At 38.1% G+C, this 21474-nt stretch overlaps 1 protein-coding gene across 3 annotated transcripts in view; it reads left to right on the plus strand.

Moving 5' to 3' along the window:
* The first annotated feature begins 178 nt into the window (after window positions 1–178).
* The window catches only part of FMN1 (formin 1), a 188685-nt gene continuing 167389 nt past the window's right edge, over window positions 179–21474 (plus strand). For 2 of the 3 annotated variants that reach the window (XM_042046949.1, XM_042046951.1), the window contains exons 1-2: window positions 179–329; window positions 12689–14699. In XM_042046949.1, coding sequence (XP_041902883.1) covers window positions 12791–14699 — 1909 coding nt within the window. In that variant the 5' untranslated portion in view covers window positions 179–329; window positions 12689–12790. The remainder of the gene's footprint in view (window positions 330–12688; window positions 14700–21474) is intronic. The other variant, XM_042046952.1, reaches the window with a different exon arrangement.

Below are 21474 nucleotides of genomic sequence, written 5' to 3' on the forward strand. Positions count from 1 at the left end.
GAGCCGGCGCGCGCCAGCCGCGCAGCCCGCCGATTGGCCAGAGTCCAGCCGCGCAGCCCGCCGATTGGCCAGTGTCCAGCCGCGCAGCCCGCCGATTGGCCAGCCGGCCCGTCAGTCCCGCCCCGCGGGAGGGAGCGGTGGGGCGCGCGCCCCGCGACGGGAGCGATCCGGGAGGCGGCAACGGCGTCGGCGCCGCTGGGGGAGGCGGCGGGGGCGGCCGGGAATAGCACGGGGCAGCTGCAGCCCTGCGGCCGCAGGCATCCCGTGTCCTCCCCTGCACCTGAAACAGCAGCAGGAGCATCGCGACCCGGCGCGCTGCTTCTCGCAAGGTAATATTCTTTCGTTCGCTTGCCCGCCGCTCTGCCCATCTGCTCGGTTCCCCGCAGTGTCTCTGTCGCAATCCAGTGGATTACAAAATAAAACCACTAACTCGAGACTGCAGGGAAGGGATCTGTTTGGTCCTCATTAGCATCTCGTCTGCTCTCTGGCTGCTTATTTATAAATAGCTTCTGTGGGATCACGAGAGCTGGGATCTCTTAGTTTCTCTTGCAGTCCTAAGAAAGTCCGTAGCTTTCCTCCCTCCCCCTTTCTTGACAGCGCTATTAAAGTAAATTTAACTGGATTAGTTCCCCCCGCCCCAAAATGACTCTTAAAGCTATCCTCGTTTTCTTCTAGTCTGGTGTGCGGGATAGGTGCAGTGAAGCGGAGAATGCAGATTGTTATAATTCTGTAGCATTTGATGTGTGCAAATACCGTCGGGCACTCAGGAGGGCAGATGAGTGGGAAACACGTGATTAATATTTACAGCGTTCAGACAATCTGTTACTCTGTGTTACGAAGCTTATAGGGGTTACCATTGCAGATGAGGCTGATGAACTGTTACCCTGAGATAGAATGCATTTGCATGGTGACATTTACTAATGTCTTTTACATGTAGGAAAAAGACAAATACTGACGTTCTGGAGGAACCCTTCTCTTGCTGCTTTGCACAGTCTCCTTTCTTCAGCTGCAATATTAAATCACATCATGATAGAACAGACAGAGAGTTGGTCTGGAAACTGTATATATTTAGTCCTTCCGGCTGTCCCACAGTTCTGTCTTGTGATACTTGTTTTCTCAAGTGTGTAGCAGGAATCATAATGAGTTCTTTTCTTGCAGCTTCACAGGAAATCAACCAATTTTTTAAAATTGCTGAGAAATTACAGAGGAAGGAATTTTGAATATGTTCCTAATTGTAGTTATTTATTTACACCCATCCTTTGAATTGTTCATGATGGCTTAATGACCATTTTACTTGTAGAAATGTCTTGTGCAGGTGTTATCATTAAACTGTTATGTACACATTTAAAGTTATTTCTACAAGTATATCAGTACTATTCCTGTGAAGTTTAGATAAATCACTTACACATAATGTTCTGAAACTTTCACCTTTCAGGTAGCTTGGACTATGCTTGCAGGTGAATTGACTTGTTTTGGTAAGTTTCAGCAGAAACAGTTCAGTTATTTTGAGTTATATGGAGAGTTAAAGAAAGAAGGACTGCTTTTTTATGTTACTGTAAAAAAAGAAACTGTCAACCCATAACATCATTAACTGAATTTGAAGGACTGTAGACAAAGTTGCAGTTTGGTATGAAATCGACCGTTGTAAGCAATGGAAAGAAGTTTTCGCTTGAGTTGAACCTATCTCACTAAAAGTCAAGTGCCATGAGCATGCGTGTTCCTGTGAGGTTTTTTTAATAGATGTATGTGTAAGGTGTACAGCTACATGGGCACAGATGACTTAATAATGTAGTAAGTAGTAAACAACAGGACAATGTTTCTCTAATATTTTGCATCTTGTGAAGATAAGATTGAAGTAGAGGCACAGGTAAAAGATTATTGTCTCTGTAGAGACTTTCTTACATAGACAGGTATTTCCACAAAATTGGAATTTTCCCTTTCAATTTCTGTTTTCAGGTTTTCGTATCTGTAAAGTGAAAGCTGTAGGCAAATACCAAGTAGAAAATTGGGAAATGGCTGGGTTTCAAAATAAATGCCAAGGTAATGAATGTCAACTTTATACTGACATTTGTCAGGATATAAAAATGTGGTGAAGAGACAGTTCTGCCTGGGATGTGAAGAACTACTCTGCAGGGGATGGGGGTTGGGGGTTTTGTGTTTTTGGTGTTTCGTTGGGGTTTTTTGTTGGTTCTTTTTTGTTGTTGTTGTGTTTGGTTGGTTCGTTGTTTTTTGTTTACCTAGGAAAAGACCTAGGGCCTTCACAATATCATTTAACAAGGTCATCCTTTCTGAAGCTTTGATCCTGCTTTAACTTGCACACATAAAATGTTTGAAAATGGAACCAAAAGTCAAAAGCAGGCTTTGCAGTTAAATCCAAATAATGCTTTCCAGACAGTGGTCAAGAGTAGGAAAAAAAAAGCAAGAACAATCATAGAGATCTTCATTAAGGCTTGAGGGCTGGATGGCTTTCTGCTCCTATTCTATAGTAGTTAAGAACTGTATGAATTCCATTCTTTGAAAAACCCCAACTTTTCTGTGTGCCTTTGTGTCGCTGTTTCCAAAAATTAGTTTTCATCCCTTTCTCCACTCAGTCTTCCTGGACTCTGCCAGCTTTGGATTTTTCTTTAGCTATTTTGGCATGAAATAAATTCCTCTTCTAACTTGGATCTCATATGGCTTAAAAAGATATATAATCTGAATGTATATTCCATTAGGTGTTAGGTATCAGGAGGAGTACCAAAATGCAGGAAACTGGCCATCATGGAGTGGTCAAATAGATGTAACTCAATGGAATCTGAAGCTTAACCAATTATAAATTGTTTCTACCATTTCAGCATGTTTTGTATATTTATACATTATTCCTTGATGACAACCACTACTTTTTTAGTTAATAATCATGTCACTGCTATAGTTTCTAGTTGCGACCATTCATGTTTATTTCCCCATACTTAGACACAGTAGGAGCAAAGACTACAATAATCTTTTAATGACAAAGCTCAAGTTGTTTTGGTTTTTTTTTAATCTGGTTGTATGTCTAGTGGCCATAGTATTTCAAACCTCCTCTGTGACAGTGGAGCCTATAGATCTTAGATCTGTCTGTAATGGGAAACCCAAGGGAAGAGTTCTTTTTGCCATTATCATTTAGTCTTATGCAATTTCATTACATCTTTTCGGATTAAGGTTTGTGACTTTTCTTGCCTGTGAGTGCTGCCAGACTAGAGATACAGTATTTGTAGCTAAATATGCAGTATGTATATCTCAGCACTTCTGGCTGAGAAGTTGGAAAGAAAGCACACAAAATGTGATGCATGGGTTCTTATCCAAGTCACTCTCTCCTAGCCAGGCAGGTACTACCATTTCTCCTTTTTCCATGGAAGATTGAACCTCCAATCAGTACTTTGGACATTCAGATTGACTTTTAAGTCCAGTTCTGCAATAATGGAGGGTTGATTATCTCCACAAGACTATATACGTTTTGTTGAGTTGGGCCCTTAGAAAATTACAAAGGACCTTTAAATTCTTAATATTGAATTGCTTCAGTCCTCCATTTAAAGAGCCATTAAGTCTTATAGATTTATTTAAATGGCATTACTGAAATCTTGAAGTAAAATGAGCATTTCTTATGAGATTTAAGTCAACATTTTTCTCAGTCATTCTCTTGATCCTGTGGTATTTTAAGCTTATTACATTGAAATACTGTGTCTTCATGTTTTAATCTTGCTGCTTCTTTTCCTGAGGAGGCTTGTATTGTTGCTTAAGTTAGAACTCCTGTGGGGGATCTGTGAGACCTGTTTAATCTTAAAGTAATTTGAGTTTTATCATTATTTTAAAATAATGTTATTGGTAAAAATGCATTTGCTGTTGAAAGACTTGCTGAATTTAATAAAAATTCTGTGTTCAGTCTTATATGACAGGGCACAGACCAAGAAAATGACAATGACATATAAGCAATTACCCATTTTCAAGACTTGAAAAATGTTAATTGATATGCACTTGAGACTGATAAAACAGACTAAATTTATGTCTAAAGCCTAATGCTTACTTGTTTAACAGGCCTTTTGAAAACCTATAATCTCTCCTAGCAATTGGGTTTATAATTTTTTGTTAGTTGTAGTCATATGTTGAAACCATTTAGCTACGTATGAAATGCTACTAGCAAAAAGTCAGAATGAAGAAAACAAATGCAACCATAGTTCTCTGATCTAATACTTTGTTCTTTGAAATGTTAATATGATCATCCCGAGTCATTACATCCCATTTTATCTTGTATAGCCAAGGTTTTCAAAACTTGAATAATACATTGTTAGAATTTTTGAAACAACCCAACACTCCTGAAGGCTAAAGTAATTTCAAGACCACTACAATTTTTGAAGGAAGAAAATTTAAAAATATTTCTGAGTTTATTCTCAACCATTGCATTTTTTTAAAATATGCATAATTAAAAATAGATTTGATAACTTGTCAAGTACATTATTTTAGAAATTTTTTCTTCATTCCTAAGAGCTTAACGTGGGACAGAGTTTTTGACCTTTAATTACAGAAAGATATTTTCAAAACCTCCTGTACTTTGTGAAGGAGTCCTTCTCTAGCTATAAAATGTTGTTATGGGAGGGGTTTTAATTGCTGTTACTATTCTTTAAATTCCATTTCTCTTGTTTTCACCACTGAAGCTTCCTTAGGATTTGCACCTCCTTTTGTGATTAGTCCAAACTTTTTGCAGCTGTATTTTCTTCCCTTGCTCATGAAATAGTTCAAATATTTGCTGCAGCATAGCCTTTTAGTTTCTTTCTTTGCTTTCCTTAAATACCGTGTTGGGTTCGAAGTTCAGAGTACATGGCCAGATACATCCCTGAAAGTGATGTTTGGTGAAAGACCTCTGATCTGAAAGGCTGTAGACTAAATGCCTCATTGAAATATCATCATGACACTAAAAAGCATGGGCATTCAATAATTAAATAAATAGGTACTTTCTTGATTTGGGGAAACTAAAGATGTTAGTTATACAATACAGAACAAGATGCAGCTGTTGCTGAAGAGTTGGCTACTTGGACAAGCAAAACTAAAGCTTTTGGACAAATATTAACAGGAAGACAATCCTTTCGTTTAGAAAATACTTATTTAATTCATGTCGTTTTCCTGTAGAAATATCCTTTCTGCCAGAAGTGGAAACAAGTTACTGTGTATCCTGAAAACTTACCCATTGATAAAGTATTGAGTGAACACATGATTTATTTCAAGGGGTATTATCTATCTGGGTTAAAACTGGAAAAAGTCATGTGTGCAGTTTATGACCCAAGTCTGACACGTACAAATATGATATTGCAAGTTTGCATCTTTTTGTTCACTGTAAATGTAATTTTTTTATCTTACTTTTCATGATAATACAGTATTTTTGTGTTGAAATATGTAAAGATTGTGGTTTAGATAATGTGAATAGTTTGTCTGTACAAGCTGTTCTGGTCTAGTATGGCTTTTTGTTTGTTTGTTTCTTTGTTGCTTGAAAATCATCTGACTACAAATAAGTGCAGCTTTTCATTAAGACATCTGTAACCTGAGGCAAAAGATTTTTTCCTCTTGCCTCTAATTACTTTTTAAATCACTATATGAATTCAGCTGAATATTAGCCACTATCCCCTGTACATGTATCAAGGAGTAGTTTTCTATTTTAAATTATAAGATTCCATTTTGATTGTTCATCTTAGGTACGAAGGATACGGGGGAGGTGTTAGGGATGTAGAGATGTTGTAGGGGAGAGTTATTTGTCTGAATAAGGTATATAAATTACATTGATGTAAAATTAGTAAAGCACGGTATACCATGTGATTGTTGCTGAGAAATGAACAGTCTTTATTTTACAATAGATAAAATAATTGTAACATTTATTTTAATTTCCAGGTTTGGCAAAATACTCTTTTCACAGACTTTTCTGAATTATAAGAGACCCACAATGATCATTGGGTTCAGTTCCTAAGTGAATGGCACATACAAAGATAGAACCCACTACCTTGGCATTATTAACACCATGCTCTAACGAACTGAGCTAATTCCAGGTTTTCTGACCACCAAAGAGAGTTTGGGGTAATGTTTGTTTATAAGCATCTTTTGAATCCCTTTGAATCATAACAGTTTGAGTTTCTACATATGGTGAGAGTATGAGGAATGCTTGTAGTCGTATTTACCTTTCAGTTTGCCTCTTCAGCGGTCAGAAAACTCTGTTCTGGTCAAAAAAAACTAGAAGCAAGATGATTGACTCATCTGCTCTATTGGTTCTTTTCCTGCCAAATGTCTAAGAGCAAGGTGGAGAGTGTAAAAACCTGCCTGAAGTGCAGAAGGAATTTGTTTGTTTGTTTAAAGCTGTACTTCTTGAAATAGTCTGTTTCAAACAGGCTGTTACTGTGTTATTTCTTCAGGATATGTGTACAGATTGCCTTTGCTCATTCTCTCCTTTAATGTCTGCTGCTTTGCTACTTAATGTACTTCCTACATTAAAGACTTCATATTTGTAATATCCATTGCAGAGTTTTTTATTAGCAACCTCTTAAATAGTCAGATGGGTGAGTTTGTGATGGAAATCTCATTTGGTAACTAATTCTTGCAAATTAGTCACCTTTGACAAACAGATTTTGGACATTTTTGTGGTATGGTTGACTCTAACAACGGTTTCATGAGGACATGCTGTGTGAAATCTTTTATTTTTTTTAACTTGCTGATGCAGTTGTGCCAGAAAAAGATAAATATTGCTTTGCTAAACTGAAGTAGGCTACAGAAGGGTGAGAACTTTCATGTCAGACTCCTTTGGGGAACATTTTTTTGAGACCAGGTGGTGCAAATAATAAAAAATGTATTTTATATTTGACTAGTCAAACGTAATATGCATTTTTTTGTGTAAATGGTGAGTATTAGTTCTAAACTCCAAAGTATCATCACTGCTTTTTTCCATCTTCTGTGCACTAAGAAGGTAATATGCGTATTTGCAGCTATTTCAAATGAGACAGTGATCTACAAAGGACCAGAACAAGTATGGGACACTTTGGCTACTGAGAATGTATTTGTTCCTGGTGAGGCATCATCATATTATTCAGTCCAGCCAGAAACTTTTAAACCCCGTTTTAATTAACTTTACATGCCTTGTGTAAACTATCTTTTTCTTAAATTGTGGTTTTTGATTTCAAGAAGTTTAGATTTCCTCATCTTCGGATCACAAAGATGCTATATTCAGAGAGCTGGGTTTCAGGTTTTTTGCTTAATGGACTCTGTCCTGGATTTCCTGATTCTTGGTGTTGGATTAGATTGAACAGAATGACGCAGCCAAAGGTTGCATTTATGGTTAAAAATTGGTTTTGGTATACAAAGCTCTGCATTGTGGATTAACTTAATGACTTTTCACTCTATGTTTTGTGTTATTTCTCTGTTTCATCTGAATTTGTTGGCAAGACTGATATGCTTTAGTACTTCCCTTGTGCTGTTGGATGAGATCTGAAATTTAATAAAGCAGCTCCCTGTCTGGCAGAGACTCTATTTTGTATTCCTTAATGCTCTCTTTCCTGGTGTAATTCAGTACTTGTGAAGTTGAGAAAAGCAGTATTTTAAACTACTATTGCTAACAATATGGACTATCGTTCAAACTCTTATACAAATAATTAAATACTCTAAATTTGGTTGGTATTTTTGTGTGTGGTGTTTGGTTTGGGGTTTTTTTGTTGGTTTTGCCGCAATCCAAAAAACACAGTGTAGACTTAGAGTTGGAAAGTTTGTTATGGAATTCTTCTATTTATGTCAAAGCTGCTGGAAGGAGCTGTAATATTTTGCCTTTGTGAAGAAATTATAACTTCTTCTCTTTCTAATGACAATATTTGTAAGTCAAATGAAAATTTGAAAGAACCTTGGAGAAACTTGATGGTTTAGGCAAGAGAAGAAAATGATGGCATTTGTCTCTATTTGTCTCTATCAAATCAGTTGTGCTCAGTGAACAAGTATTATGGTAGTTTCATTTCAGTGTGTTTGAGCTTGAGATGTGAAGCCTTGGTCTGTTCACATTTTTACTACCTTTCCTCTACCATGCTTTTTCTTTTGTGATGTGTTAATTAGCTACATAGCTCAGAAGGTTAGTCATAGTGTGCTCAGAAACAGGTCATCACATAGTAAGAATCGGATATTAGGGAGAGCTGGGAAAGTAAGGAATTTCAATTCTGGCTTACTTAAGTGTCAGGGAAAGGAGGAAGACCATCTGTCATGCTGAGAAGTGAATGATGTGTCCTGCTAGAGAGAAGGAACTGTAGGAATGGAGTCATGGGTTTTTAAGAGCACATTTTGAGCAGCATAATGAATGGATGTGTTGGCATTAGACTTTGAAGACCACTGTGACATTTTTTGTTGTTGTTAAGCCGAAAGAAAATCCATCAGCAGAGCAGGTTTTTTTCTCAGCTGCCTATTTAACAATTTCAGCTGTTCTTTCCACTTACTAGCTTTCTCTAAGTAGATTTTTTTTTTTCCTTGAAGCAGTATTTCTCACAACCTGAATCCCACTACTCAGCTACTATGCACTGGAAAGTTGTGTAAGAGAAACTTAGCAGTCATGCTGAAGGTTGTTTTCATTGCTCCATGTTATGTCTTCAGTAGTTAAAATTTTATGTTTTCTTGGATTAATGGACATTCTACTTAACCTGCATGCATTGCCCGAGTGTGGCTTTAATTTACAATATTTCGCTCTCTGTAGTAAGGTTTCCAATGGAAGTAGTTTTATAAACAGATTGCAAGGTGAACAGAAAAGTTGGGGATGAATATTGTCATAACATTTGAAATTCCTTAACCAGTTTCTTTCCTTGACATAATTCTCCTGATAGTTTCTCATAATGCTTGTGCCTGTAGAGCAGGGAGTTCACTTCTTTCTTTGTTTACTGATGGAAGATTATAAAAAAGGTTGAATGAGATGAAGTTAAAATGTTTTCTTAGTCATAAATGTATCTACTAGTAGAAATAACCTTCAAAATACCAATAAACAGTGCCTTGCATGGTATCACATTATCTTTTAAATCAATGAAAGTTTTGATACAGAATATGTCATTGGGGTAATAGTTACAAAGTGTCCTTTTTGTTATTGCTATTGTTACTATTACTGGGGTTTTTTCTAATAACTCACTTTTAATATTTAATTTCAAAGACTTCGTAAATTTTTTCAGTACAAGGAGGTGAGTTACGTTCTACTCACAGTGATTCTACATTTTTATGTGTCAATATGTGTGTACCAAACCCATTGTTTAGTTTGGTGTAACTGAGAAGATATTTAATAGGATGTAGCCTTTATACTAGGTTCAAACTGGCATAAGTTTGTTATTCAAAGATAATATCATTTTTAAAAAAAAGAAAGTTCAATATATTTGTCTATTTCTAACTGAAAAGGAGCTCTTAATTTTAATCATTTTTGCAATATGATTCAAGGAGAGCTGTAGGTCTCATTTCAATAATACAATGATTCAGAACTCAGATTAGATTGGGGGAGCTGCTTGGTTTTTGGGAGGGGCATAGCTCAGCAAATCTGTGCAGCCAAAACAAGGGCTAGCTAATCCTTTTATATACACATATTGTCTTTTGTCGCAAAGAAACCCCAAACCAAAACCATGCATGTTACCAAGAATAATGTGTTCTACAGAATGGGGCTGACTTGAACCTGGTAATATCACAGATGTCATTTGAGGACACTAAATTTGATCATAATGTCTGGGTCTATAGCTACTGGGTCTATAGTTTCAATTATGCTATTTCCTAAGGGGTGTTCAGTACTGCTTGACTGAAGAATGAGTAGGATTAAGACAGCTCCTAATATTTCTGTATGCAGACCACTCTTGATTGCATCTGCTGGTGACACACACACACCTAGTGACTGCACGATCATTCTATACTAGAAGAGCAGCACAGCTGGAGACGAGGAAGACTGGTAAGGCAAGAGGTCAGGCTGCTTTTTTAGGTAGTCCTCAGCCTTGCCTGTGTCTCGAACTCCAGACTCACATAATGAGTTAAAACAAGAATGAAACAGGAAATAGAATGGCATATTTTTCTCAGAAGCTCTTACAGATCTATGAAACAACAAGCCAGTCTTCAACAGAAGTAATGACTAAAGGTTTTTGCACCTTCCCTACCACTTCTTATACTTGAACAGTATTCTGAATCATGCCACTCAACTGTTAACTGCTGGTGAACAGAATTAAGAAGCTCATACAGCTCTCATGGAAGATTGTTCTTACTGTAGTCTTCTCTCATTAGGATCTCTCCTCTGTCATCAAGGATTATGTGTACTTGTTAAGAGCTTTGCTGGCATGAAGAATGATACTACTCAAAGTAAATGGAAAGTTTGAAACTATGTCGAAAACATTAGAAACAGATGCAATTAAATCACTGCAATAAATGACTGCTTGTTGATGTTTTGGGTAAATCCTGCTTGATTCTTACAGTTAGGCTTCACTCATTATTTATAATAGGTTATGGGCATCATTATGAAATGATACCTAACTCTGCATAGTAAAAACTGATACGATACTTCTATATTTTTGGACCTCAGCAAAGCTTTCAATACTGCTTCTCACAATATCCTTCTGGACAAAATGTCCAGCACACAGCTGGATAAACACACCATGTGATGGGTGAGTAACTGATGGGTGGCTCACGAGTCAGGTGCAAAGGGTTTTAGTAAATGGAGTGACATCAGACTGGGGACCTGTCACTAGTGGGGTTACACAGAGCTCTGTCCTCGGCTCTGTGCTCTTCAGCGTCTTCATTAATGACTTGCATGCAGGACTAGAAGGGATACTAAGTAGGTTTGCTGATGACACTAAGTTGGGAGGACCTGTTGACTCCCTTGGGGGCAGGGAGGCCCTGCAGGGAGACCTCCACAAATTAGGGGACTCCCAATCTCCAACCCTATGAAGTTTAACAAGGGAAAGTGTCACATTCTGTACCTGGGATGGGGCAACCCTGGATGTATGGACAGACTGGGGAATGAGGGGCTGGAGAGCAGCGCTGTGGAAAGGGACCTGGGGGCCCTGGTCGATGGCAAGTTGAATGGCAGTCAGCAGTGCCCTGGCAGCCAGGAGGGCCAAGTGTGTCCTTGGGGGCGTCAGGCCCAGCATCGCCAGCCGGGCAAGGGAGGGGATTGTCCCTCTCTGCTCTGCACTGGGGCAGCCTCACCTTGAGTGCTGGGGGCAGTTCTGAGAGCCACAGTATAAGAATACAAAGCTACTAGAGAGCATCCAAAGGAAGACCATGAAGATGGTGAAGGGTCTGGAGGGGAAGCTTTATGAGGAACAGTTGAGGTCACTTGTTTTGTTCCACTTGGAGGAGATACCTCACTGCAGTCTTCAACACCCTCATGAGGGGAAGCAGAGGGGCAGGTACCAATCTCTTCACTCTCATGAACAGTGTCAGGACTTGAAGAAATGGCATGAAGCCGAGTCAGGCGAGGTTTAGGTTGTATATCAGGAAAAGGTTTTTCACCCAGAGAGTGACTGGACACTGGAAGAGGCTCCCCAGGGCAGTGGTCACAGCACCAGCCTGCCAGAGTTCAAGAAGCATTTGGACAACGCTCTCAGGCACAGGGTGTGACACTTAGGGTGTCCTGTGCAGGGCTGGGAGTTGGATTTGATGGTCTTGATGGGTGCCTTCCAAATCAGCATATTCTGTGAAATATGTTACATAGTAGTATGACAGCTTCCTTTTAACTACTGTTGCCTAAGTTTGACTCTTTTAAAATTAAGAAAAGTTCTGTTGTATTTATGCTTTTTCAGTTGAAAACTGAAATACCTGCATTTTTCAGTGTAGGAGCAGGTGCTCTCCAGCTTTTTGTGCTCCTGGGCTTTAGGTCTTTCCTTGATGCTTATGCATTTCCTAGTGACTTCAGACTTCTCCACTTTAATTGTGGTAGCAGAATTCCTTCTGGATAAAAAACAATTTAGTTCTCAAAAGGAGCAAACAAACTTCTATTATGTATCCAAAGAATGTAAATATATCCAATCTGTAGGAAGAAAATACATGATGAAAAGAATAGGAAATAAAAACGATCAATCAATCTGCCTATAGAAGTGCAATTACACTCTTGCATGTTGATTCAAAATAGCTTTATATAGTACCTGTATGCTAGCCAAGCAAGCAGAACCTATATTTTTTTCTTATTCCAAGTTTTCTTGATGTCTTGGCAGTTCCACAGAATAGTACAAGAAGAAAATATTCAGCCTTTTTTATTTTCTAAAAGTTTTCTTGGTAAATAAAGCAGCAAGACCTAATTACATTGTGATGGTGTTATGCTGGTGGTTGTGCTGAGTAAAAAGGCAACAGGCATGCTTGAATGGTTCTTTTTACTAAATGTTCAGCAACAAGTTAACTTTTAACAGAGAGAGCTCAAGAGATTCCACCATTCAAAAGTAAAGTCTCTTTGAAATGGGTGTTTTAGTGACCGTCTTGTGGCCAGATGGAACAACATTGACTGAGAACCCTGGAGACAGAGGGATGATGTATGAGAGAGAAAGATTGTGACTCCAACTATGAGTGTTAGCAGTGTCATCCTTTTTGTGTCAGATTTTCAAGGTAAAAGATTTGTATCAGAAAATACTGAGAGAAGATTGTGCTTCTGCAGGCTTGTTATTTGTCATATTAAATTTGCCACAATCAAGTTTGACAGGCTTCTCTTTATTTTTTCCAGCAGACATTATTGTTGAAGATTACTCAGATGCCTTCCGTCCATTCCCTGCCTCACATGCTATGTCATGCAAGCTTTGGAACACTTAGAACATAATTTAAATGAATGACTAATTTGGCAAGCATAATGGAAGGCACGCATACCGTCCTTCAATTGCACAAACCCATTATGGAGCTTTGTTACATCAGCTTCTATCATCCAGAGGGGAAAGTCAGAGGATTCACTTACAAGGGCTCTGTAACTCTGGATAGAACCAGTAAGCGTTTCTGTAGCTGCTATCAAGTAAGGGAGAGGTTAGACATGGACCTGAGAGAACAGCCATATGAAAACTTTGGAGATGTTATTTTCAAGCAAACTACCACAAAAGACCTTCTCAATGACCTGTACAAACTAACTGCTGAAAAGGAAAAACTGTTATCCAGTGTTTGGAGATCGCATCATATTCCGGACCTTAAGGCAGGACATCAGGAGGAAAAGCGACAGGATGCTTCCAGAGTCCTGAAACGTAGAGGTGATAATTACTCCAGTCTTACACATCAGCAGGAGGTATTTCTGGATTCCACAAAGAGAGGCAGTTTGAATCACAAAAAAATGAGGAAATACAGAAGGAAAGAGAGCTTTGAGGAGATCAGCCACCGGAAAGAGGGAAAAAAGATACATGAACATCTCTTTTTACTGAGTACACAAGACATGCAACAGAAAAATAAGAAGATGGTCTCCACAAGACTTCCTACTAGGAGTTATCCCAGTTCCTTTTCTCCCTCCAGCTGGCTGACAGTAAAAGGTAAGGATAATTTACCAGTAGACAATAGAATACAACCAGAAAGGTGGACAGAAGAGGGGTATTTTCTTACGAGCAACAAGACTGTGAAATTGGATGCTGACTTACCAAGTTCTAGCTCAAAAGGCATCAGTGATGTTGCAGTTGAACTGATGGATAATGGAGAATGCATTCCTGAAGTTGCCAAGGTACAGCAGAGGACCACTTTGGTGAAGTCATCTCCGTGCAGTCTGTCTAACAAACTTGGGACATTAAGTAAATCTGCAGCTGCTAAAAGCTTGAAAAGTAGCAAGTATGCTGAGCCAGTATGCAAGGAGAAACCAGGAATCACAGTTGTTGCTGAAGTCCAGGATTTAGACGCTTGTATTAAAGAAGTTACCAACCCCCCTGCAGAGTCTTTACCTGATTCTCACAGAGATAATGAAACCATTTCTCCTGTTCTCACAACAGCACATAACGAGTTTATATCAAGACCTAATGTATACTCCGTAGATGAAGCTGCTGGAGACTCTAATAACAGTGTGCTGCAGGAAAAGGAGGAAGACAGCTCTGGTTTGCAGTACAAAGCAGAGAGAGTGCACATTACTGATGAGTCATGCAACCTTGTGGGAGCAGTTAATAAAGCTCTCCTGAAAGTTATCCGGAGCGACAGTTTAGATGAAGCTGCAGAATGGAAGAGACTGCAACAAATTACAAGAGTAGACAGAAACCTGCCAGGCTCACTGTATGAGAAAAGGACCACGGTATCCCGGGGAAACAGCAAGCATTTATTTTTGAACCTGCCTGCAAATGAAAGTCCTGATATTCCTCAGACAAGTAATAATCTTAAACTGGAAGAGAAAAGGCTGCATTCACCCCCATTAGCAGCAGTGAGTAATGTTTTTAGTAATTCACATTCACTATCTAACTCACACAAACAAATGTCACCTATTCCTTCCCCGTTGTCTTCGAGACTGCCTAGCCCGCAGCTGCATCACCGGATCCTCCCGTTACCAGCACAGAGCACAGAGGACGAATCTATGTTCAGTGACTATGGCCATGGAAGACATGGTGCTATAAACTTCTCCTTCAGTGATTTGGAGCCACAGTTTTATCCGAAGTTTTCTGAACCTGGAGAATTGGGATTTGCCCCCAGACAACGGGGCCTACATCAGAATGCGACTGCAGGACATTTTGAAAAGTGTGCTGTGCAAGAAAAATTAACTACTCAGACACAGCAGAATTTCTGTCCAGGTAAGTCCTATTTCATACATTTTTAAACTAATAGAATCAACCAAGCATGAAAGTGTTGGCATGTTTTCTGGGTTTGCTTGTTTTTAGTTTGTTTAATACTAGCTGTTAATAACGAATATGTTAAATAAAAAAATATTTTTCACTACTTAAGGATTGGGTGAAACGCTGTTGAATTTTTTAAACAAAAGTTACAGCTATATAAGATTTCGAGATGCATTTTTATGTCAGCTTATTTTCAGTCCTATTGTTAAACTCTTAGCCAAAGTTAATGAAAAATCTTTCTGTATAAAATTAAAAAAGTTCACATGCTTATTTTCCTGCTTTTCCTGTGCTGTGTTCTAGTCTTTCAAAATGTTATGGTAACATTTATTCTCTAAAATGTTCTTTTTGCTTGTTGGGCTTAACTGATAGAACATTTTCTGAACAAGCTGATTTACAGTGCCTTAAGTGTAGGACTGGTGCTTTGACCATTTAGCTACAAGAGGTCAATGTAAATTCTGTAAGAAAAGGCTTGTTTCTAAAATGATTGCATGCAGGAGTCATGTTACAATGTATTTGAGTACAGTGCATGGGTTTATTTATAAAGATATACTGTGTAAAAATGCATAATTATATGACATACTGAATAGCTATCTTTGTTAGCTGGAACATCAACATCTATGCCCTTCATTTTTAACTTAAGAAACAGGAAGGCTGGAGGACCTAATTCTACAGTGGTCTAGGTATGGCTCAGACTGCTCCCTCTGTCTTGTAGGGGAGGCTGGCAGTGCAAAGTGACACGAAAGGGGCATTCCGAAAGGGAGGTGTGTACAGATGTGAAACCATTACCTTAGCCAGAGGGTGTTGAATACTGCCTGTGAGATTTGCATTCATGCCTACTTCTAGAAGTTGTGTTAGTTCTGCTCAAGACTAAATGAAATTCAAAGTATTGTTTGGTGAGTTGACAAGGCTGAAAAGATGGGTGCTATGCTCTTGTTCTTTCATTCCTTTCCTGGTCCCTGTTGTGCTGTGCTGTCCTACCCCTCTCATTACTTCTTGTATTCGTCATACCTTTTGGTGAGCTGGTTTAGCTGACAAGGCCAGCAATTTCACCCCTTTATAAGACTAAAGTAGCACAGCAAATCTTTTTCTCTCTGTTTTACATTAGTATCTTTTTCTCTCTGTTTTACGTTAGTATCTTTTTTATTAATGTATTATTTAGAATTATTGGATGTGGAACTGTACCTATTGTGCTGTACTCTTGTACTGCCTTTGCCTGGGACAGAGTTAATTTTCTTTACAGTAGCTTGTATGGGGCAGTGTTTTGGATTTGTGATGAAAACAGTCTCGATCACACAGGGATGTTCTAGCTTGTGCTGAGCAGTGTTTGCACAGCATCAATCCCTTCTCTGTTTCTCACTCTGCATCCCCCCAGTGAATAGACATGGGGCTGCACAATGGGCTGGGAGGGGACACAACCAGACAGATGACCCAGACTAACTAAAGAGAAATTCCCTGCCACATAACGTCATGCTCAGGAATAAAAGCAGAAAGAGGGGACTTTAGAGGGGTTAGCCATCTTTTGCTTGGGACCTGGCAGGGCATCAGCCTACTCATGGGAGGCGGTGAGTGATTGCTGTAGCATCACGTGTTTCATTTTTTTCTTCCCTCTTTTTCCTCCAGTTGTTGGGGTTTTTCCGTGCCTCTTCCCCCATGCCATTTGGGGGAAGGGGGGAGGGAGGGAATGAGTCTCTCTGTGGTGTTTATTTGCCCACTGGGCTTAACCCACAATGGTTTTACAAGAAACAAAACAACATGCATACATACTAATGGCATCTGTTGGCTGAAAATCCTAGCTATTAAGCAGAAACATCTTTGTGAAGAGAAGAAAAGCAGACAAGCCTGATTTTAGTTCTTGTTTACAGTAACCTGGCAACATTAATACAGACAGAAAATATCACAAGTTTTTTGGGTTTTTTTTTTCCATTTTCAAGTATGATTGCATGCCAGCATTATTACTGGCGTGCCAGAAAATCTGTGACTTTAAGGAAAAATTCCCTGTTTTGCTGGCATATAATACTGTAGGTATGTCTCTGGATCTGGGATATTCTGACTTCCCATTTCCATCTGAACCAGGGGTGGAATCATTCATATTGACAGAGCATTTGGAATACCATTCTTCTGTAAACAGGCAGAATAGTAACTAACTGACTGTAGTTCATTGAGACAAATAATGTATCTCCAATTTTAGTTAATGTAAGTGATATTAAGATTTACAGTTATAAACTTGCACTCCTGGTTTGATTCTTATCAGATTCCTCCCATGTGTGAAGAGCAGAATTCAAGACTATTTTTCAGATTTTTCTTCAATGGGGTGTTATTGTGAAATGCTTTCTTTCAATTCCAGTCTGTTATTAAATTGTGTAAGTATCTACAATGACTCTAACAATTATGGAGAATTTTGGTCAACTTTTTGTCAGTCAGGTTGATTGAAGGATTTGCCTCATGGTAAAAATGATGGTCTTTTGAATGGCTTTTCAAAGTTTATTGCTGCCACAGTATGCACTAATTCTTCCTGAAAAACTTTTGGAGCCTTTTGTTACCTGTGTAACTTTGTATTTGGAAAATTTAATGAATTAATTAAATATCCTAATTTATTAGTTTAAATTACAAAGTGGACTCATCATAGAGTCTACGCATAATTTTAATTCCCTTTTCTTATTGTTTGTAATCATGATTCTTTGCACTCTTTTTCCGTAATTGGAGAATATTCCTGCAGTCAAAACTGAAACAACTAAGGCAGAGTGCCCTTACTTCTGTACTTCCACTTTTTCTCAAATTCAGTTTCTTTATAGATATATAGATACATATATGGCACGTATCTTATAGTTTCATTGCACAAAGTTGTATTACTAGTTAATTTGAAAGTGCAGTTTACTGGATCTTCTTGTTGAAGTGCAACTATTGGCCATGGGAATAGGCCACCGTTTTCATCTTAGTAAGTTAATAGTTAACTGGGAATAATTTATAGTTGAACAATAATTATTTGGCAATTTTCTCTGAAGGTGGGACGGGGAATTAAAATTCCTGTATTAGCATGTAATAGTTCTATTTGAATTATCAAATTCTAAGAAAAAGCTTTAGAATAACAAATAAACTGCTCAGTTACATGCAGCAAAAGCAGAAGTACAAACACTAAAATTTCTCATAGAATGACATTTATTAAATCCACAGAAACATATTTCTTGCATTTCTGTACAAAGGTCTTTCTACTCTAATATGAAGTACATCATGCTTTTGTAGTCCTGGGGAAGCCAAGCTTGCTTTTGAAAAGATTTTCAATGTATCTGAATATCTGTCTCAGGGAAAGATTTTCTGAGACCTTTTAGTTCCTGTCACTGTTTCTCTCCCCAGTGGTTCACAGCAGTAGAAAAAACTAGGGAGAAAATTTTCAGAGCTATTGTATTAATTTAGTACTGAATGACACCAATATGCTGTTTTACTAAGTATTGTCTGTAAGAGGAAGAAGTGATATTTTTAGCAGCTATTGAAGTGAATTTGATTCAGAGCAGGAAACCTAAAAATCACTGACATAGCCTCCAGAACAGTGACTGGTGACTGCTTTGAGTCAGGATGAGAGTGGGAAGGGTCATTCACCACACTTTCTGTTACAGGTTTTACTCCTAATGTGGAAAAAAAGAATAAAAATCTGCCAAGTGGGAATGGTGAAAGCAGGAAAGGGAACAAATGAGAAGGATGATGTTACCCTATCCCTAACCAATGAAGAATGCTCTTTTTTTAGTATCTAGTAGTTGTGAAGGAAGAAGATACCCAGAAAACACAGAGATCCACAGTTAGTAGGACTGTAGAGAAACGAAAACAAACTTGGAGTAGAACTGAATGATTAAGGTTTGTGTCTGGTAAAATGGCTGAGATTTACGGGACTGAAAAGACAGGCCCATTCTCTTCCTACTCTCTTCCTTCTTCCAGCGAAGGCCTCCTCTCTTCACTTTTCCTCCTCGTCTCTGCAACAACTTTGGTGTTCTTCTTGCTTTCTGGTAATCATTAAGCAAGCTGAAAACTGAGCCAGCAAGGAGAGAGGTGAGCAGCTTTGGCTGGTTTAGTGAGATGAACAGTTCAAAGTGGCCTGAGGAAAACCACAGCTAGGATGAGGGAGGACATGCAAATGTGGCAGAAAGGACAAGAAAGCAAGACCACCCCCAAAATCTCAGTTGCATCCCAAGACTGGAAGCCAGAAGGCTGGCTGGGGCTGGCTAAAACAGGAGTTGTTAGGAGTGGGAAATGAGGTGAATCAAGTTGGATGAAGATATGGAGGGACTGATATTCTGAGTGGGTGCTATTAATAGTGAAGCAGGAAGAACAAGCGATGGAGGACAAGTGAGAAAGGGGAGCTCTGAGTAGAGAATGTTACCTTGGCTAGGATAGACAACATTTATGGAGTATGACAAAGCAAGAACATGGCTGATTGGAGACGAGATAATTTTTATTCTTGTTTTGCTGGGAAAATCTGCAAAAGGAACTGTAACCATTAGAATGTACATTATGGATATAAATCTGTCTGACTTGCTGATGGTCCATAAAGTCAGTGTGCAGTACCATGAAATTTTGGAGATGCAGAGAAGAGAAGGGAGGAAGAAAAAGAAAAGTGAGGTAGAGTTCTGATTTTAAAGTCTTCAAAATTACAACGTTTATTGTGTCATAGGGAAGGCATCTTAACCGCTGGAAAAGGTTGCTGAATATAAATTTTTAAGATTATTTCTCAAATAATTTTCTTTAATTGACTATTTAAATATGTGTACCCAAGAGTTCTTTGTAATATATTCTAGATGTAACTGTAGAAGCATCTATCCCTGTCCCTGCTGATTATTAGATGGAGAACGTTGTGTTTGCTTGTTTCTGCCAGTGAGAATTTTATGGCAGCAGCAGTTCACTTTCCATTAGAAAGAATTGAAAACAAAAATTCTGGTAGTTTTGTGTGGTTGTCAAAAATCATGCAGTACCATTTGGAAACATGCCAATTGCTAATGACTATATCTGGCAGATCAATCTGGCAGTCTTAAAATATAAAAGTACTTTAACCTATAAAAAACTGTTTACTATGTAGATAAATACTTGAATAAGTATTACTCTTAAATTGGTATAAGATTCTATTTTAATCCTCAAAGATCTTGAAGGGAGTGAAAAGCACAAAATGATACTTTCAGTTTGATAGTTCACTCCTTGGTGGCTGGAGAATGTTCGTATTTGTGCTCTAAGAGCTGCCCTGCTCCTTAGGTCTCTCAACAGCCTGCTGAAACTGGGTTATCCCAGTTTTCCTGCATTCATTTCTGTTTGCAGTGTAAACATAGCTTACTTCCATGTGAACAAGAACACTCAGATTCTACAAGTAGTTACACAGTCTATAGTTCTACACGTCTGTTTAAATTCCCAGCATTAAAGTAGGTGAGAAACTATAGTTTTGGCTTTGGTTGGGTGTATTATCATTAACTACAAAATAATGAATCTATTGCAGTGCCAGTAGACTTGTAATTGAAAAATGGCATACATTTTACCTCAGATATTTAATGAAGATAGCAAAAAAAATAATATCAAGGTACTATTTGGATATTATTTTGTCTTTTCCTAAATTAAGTAATTCTTTAAGCTGAAAAGGGACAAACAGAGTCACTTAAGAGAAATTCAGTAACAAGACCTTATGATGTGTTCCTGAACGTGGTTTTGGAAAATGAAGTTTCATATAAACAAAACTCTGTTTGAAGGCTATTATAACAGGAGACAGATTATATTATAGTGTTTTTGATGTTCCTTTCATAGGGAAGGGAAAGGTTTATAAATATCTTCTCTAATTGAAGTGGTTCAGAGAATTGCTAGTTAGCATTTTAAAAGCACTATAGTGTTCTGTCCACAGTAGGTATGCACTTCATGAAATAAGTTTGCATATGGATCACATGGAAAGATGATGCATAGTTTCTCACAGGTAATTCACATGAAAGTAATATACATGAGTGTGTTGCTTCACAAAACCCATCTTATTCAGAATAAATGTTCTTTGAAGATGCTATAAAGGAGTTAAGAATTAAAAGACTGGTGTAAGAAAAGAATTAAAATAAAAAAGAAGAGAGAATTAATCATAGAATCACAGAATCATTTAGGCTGAAAGGACCACTTGAGATGATCTAGTCCAACCCTCTGCTCAGGTAGGGTCACCTAGAGCAAGTTGCCTGGGCCTGTGTGCAGTAGGGTTTTTTAATTTCTCCGAGAATGAGGACTGAATAACCTGTCTATGCAACCTGTGTTAGTGCTTGGTCACTCTCACAGTAAAATAGTGTTTTCTTTCATTCAGGTGGAATTATGTAAATTTTCAATTTACCATCTCAGTGTTACAAATATTATATATAATATTATATATAATATATATATAATATATATATATTATATATATATTATATATATATATTATATTATATATATATATAATACAAATATTATATAACTTGTATTCTAAACTTGTTTCTTTTTGCCCAGTGTGTCTCTAATATCCTATGGGAATTGTGTTACCTACAGACTCAGTGTGGCTAAATCAGAGTTAATTATTTCTGAAGAGCTTTCCAGATATTGGATTTTTGAGTCATAGTGAATAACACCACTATCCTGACTGTTGCTTAGGTCTGTAAGATAGATACCGTCTTTGATAAGGATTTCTCTTGCTCCTTCTGTACACAGTTGCAGGCTGTATCTAAATTCTTTCCTGTTAACTTTGCATGTTCTTTCTAGA

Source organism: Corvus kubaryi, unplaced genomic scaffold (genome assembly GCF_017639235.1).
Source record: "Corvus kubaryi isolate FWS band 111438036 unplaced genomic scaffold, C.kubaryi_AGA036_p1.0 66, whole genome shotgun sequence".
In the NCBI taxonomy this organism is placed as follows: Eukaryota; Metazoa; Chordata; class Aves; order Passeriformes; family Corvidae; genus Corvus; species Corvus kubaryi.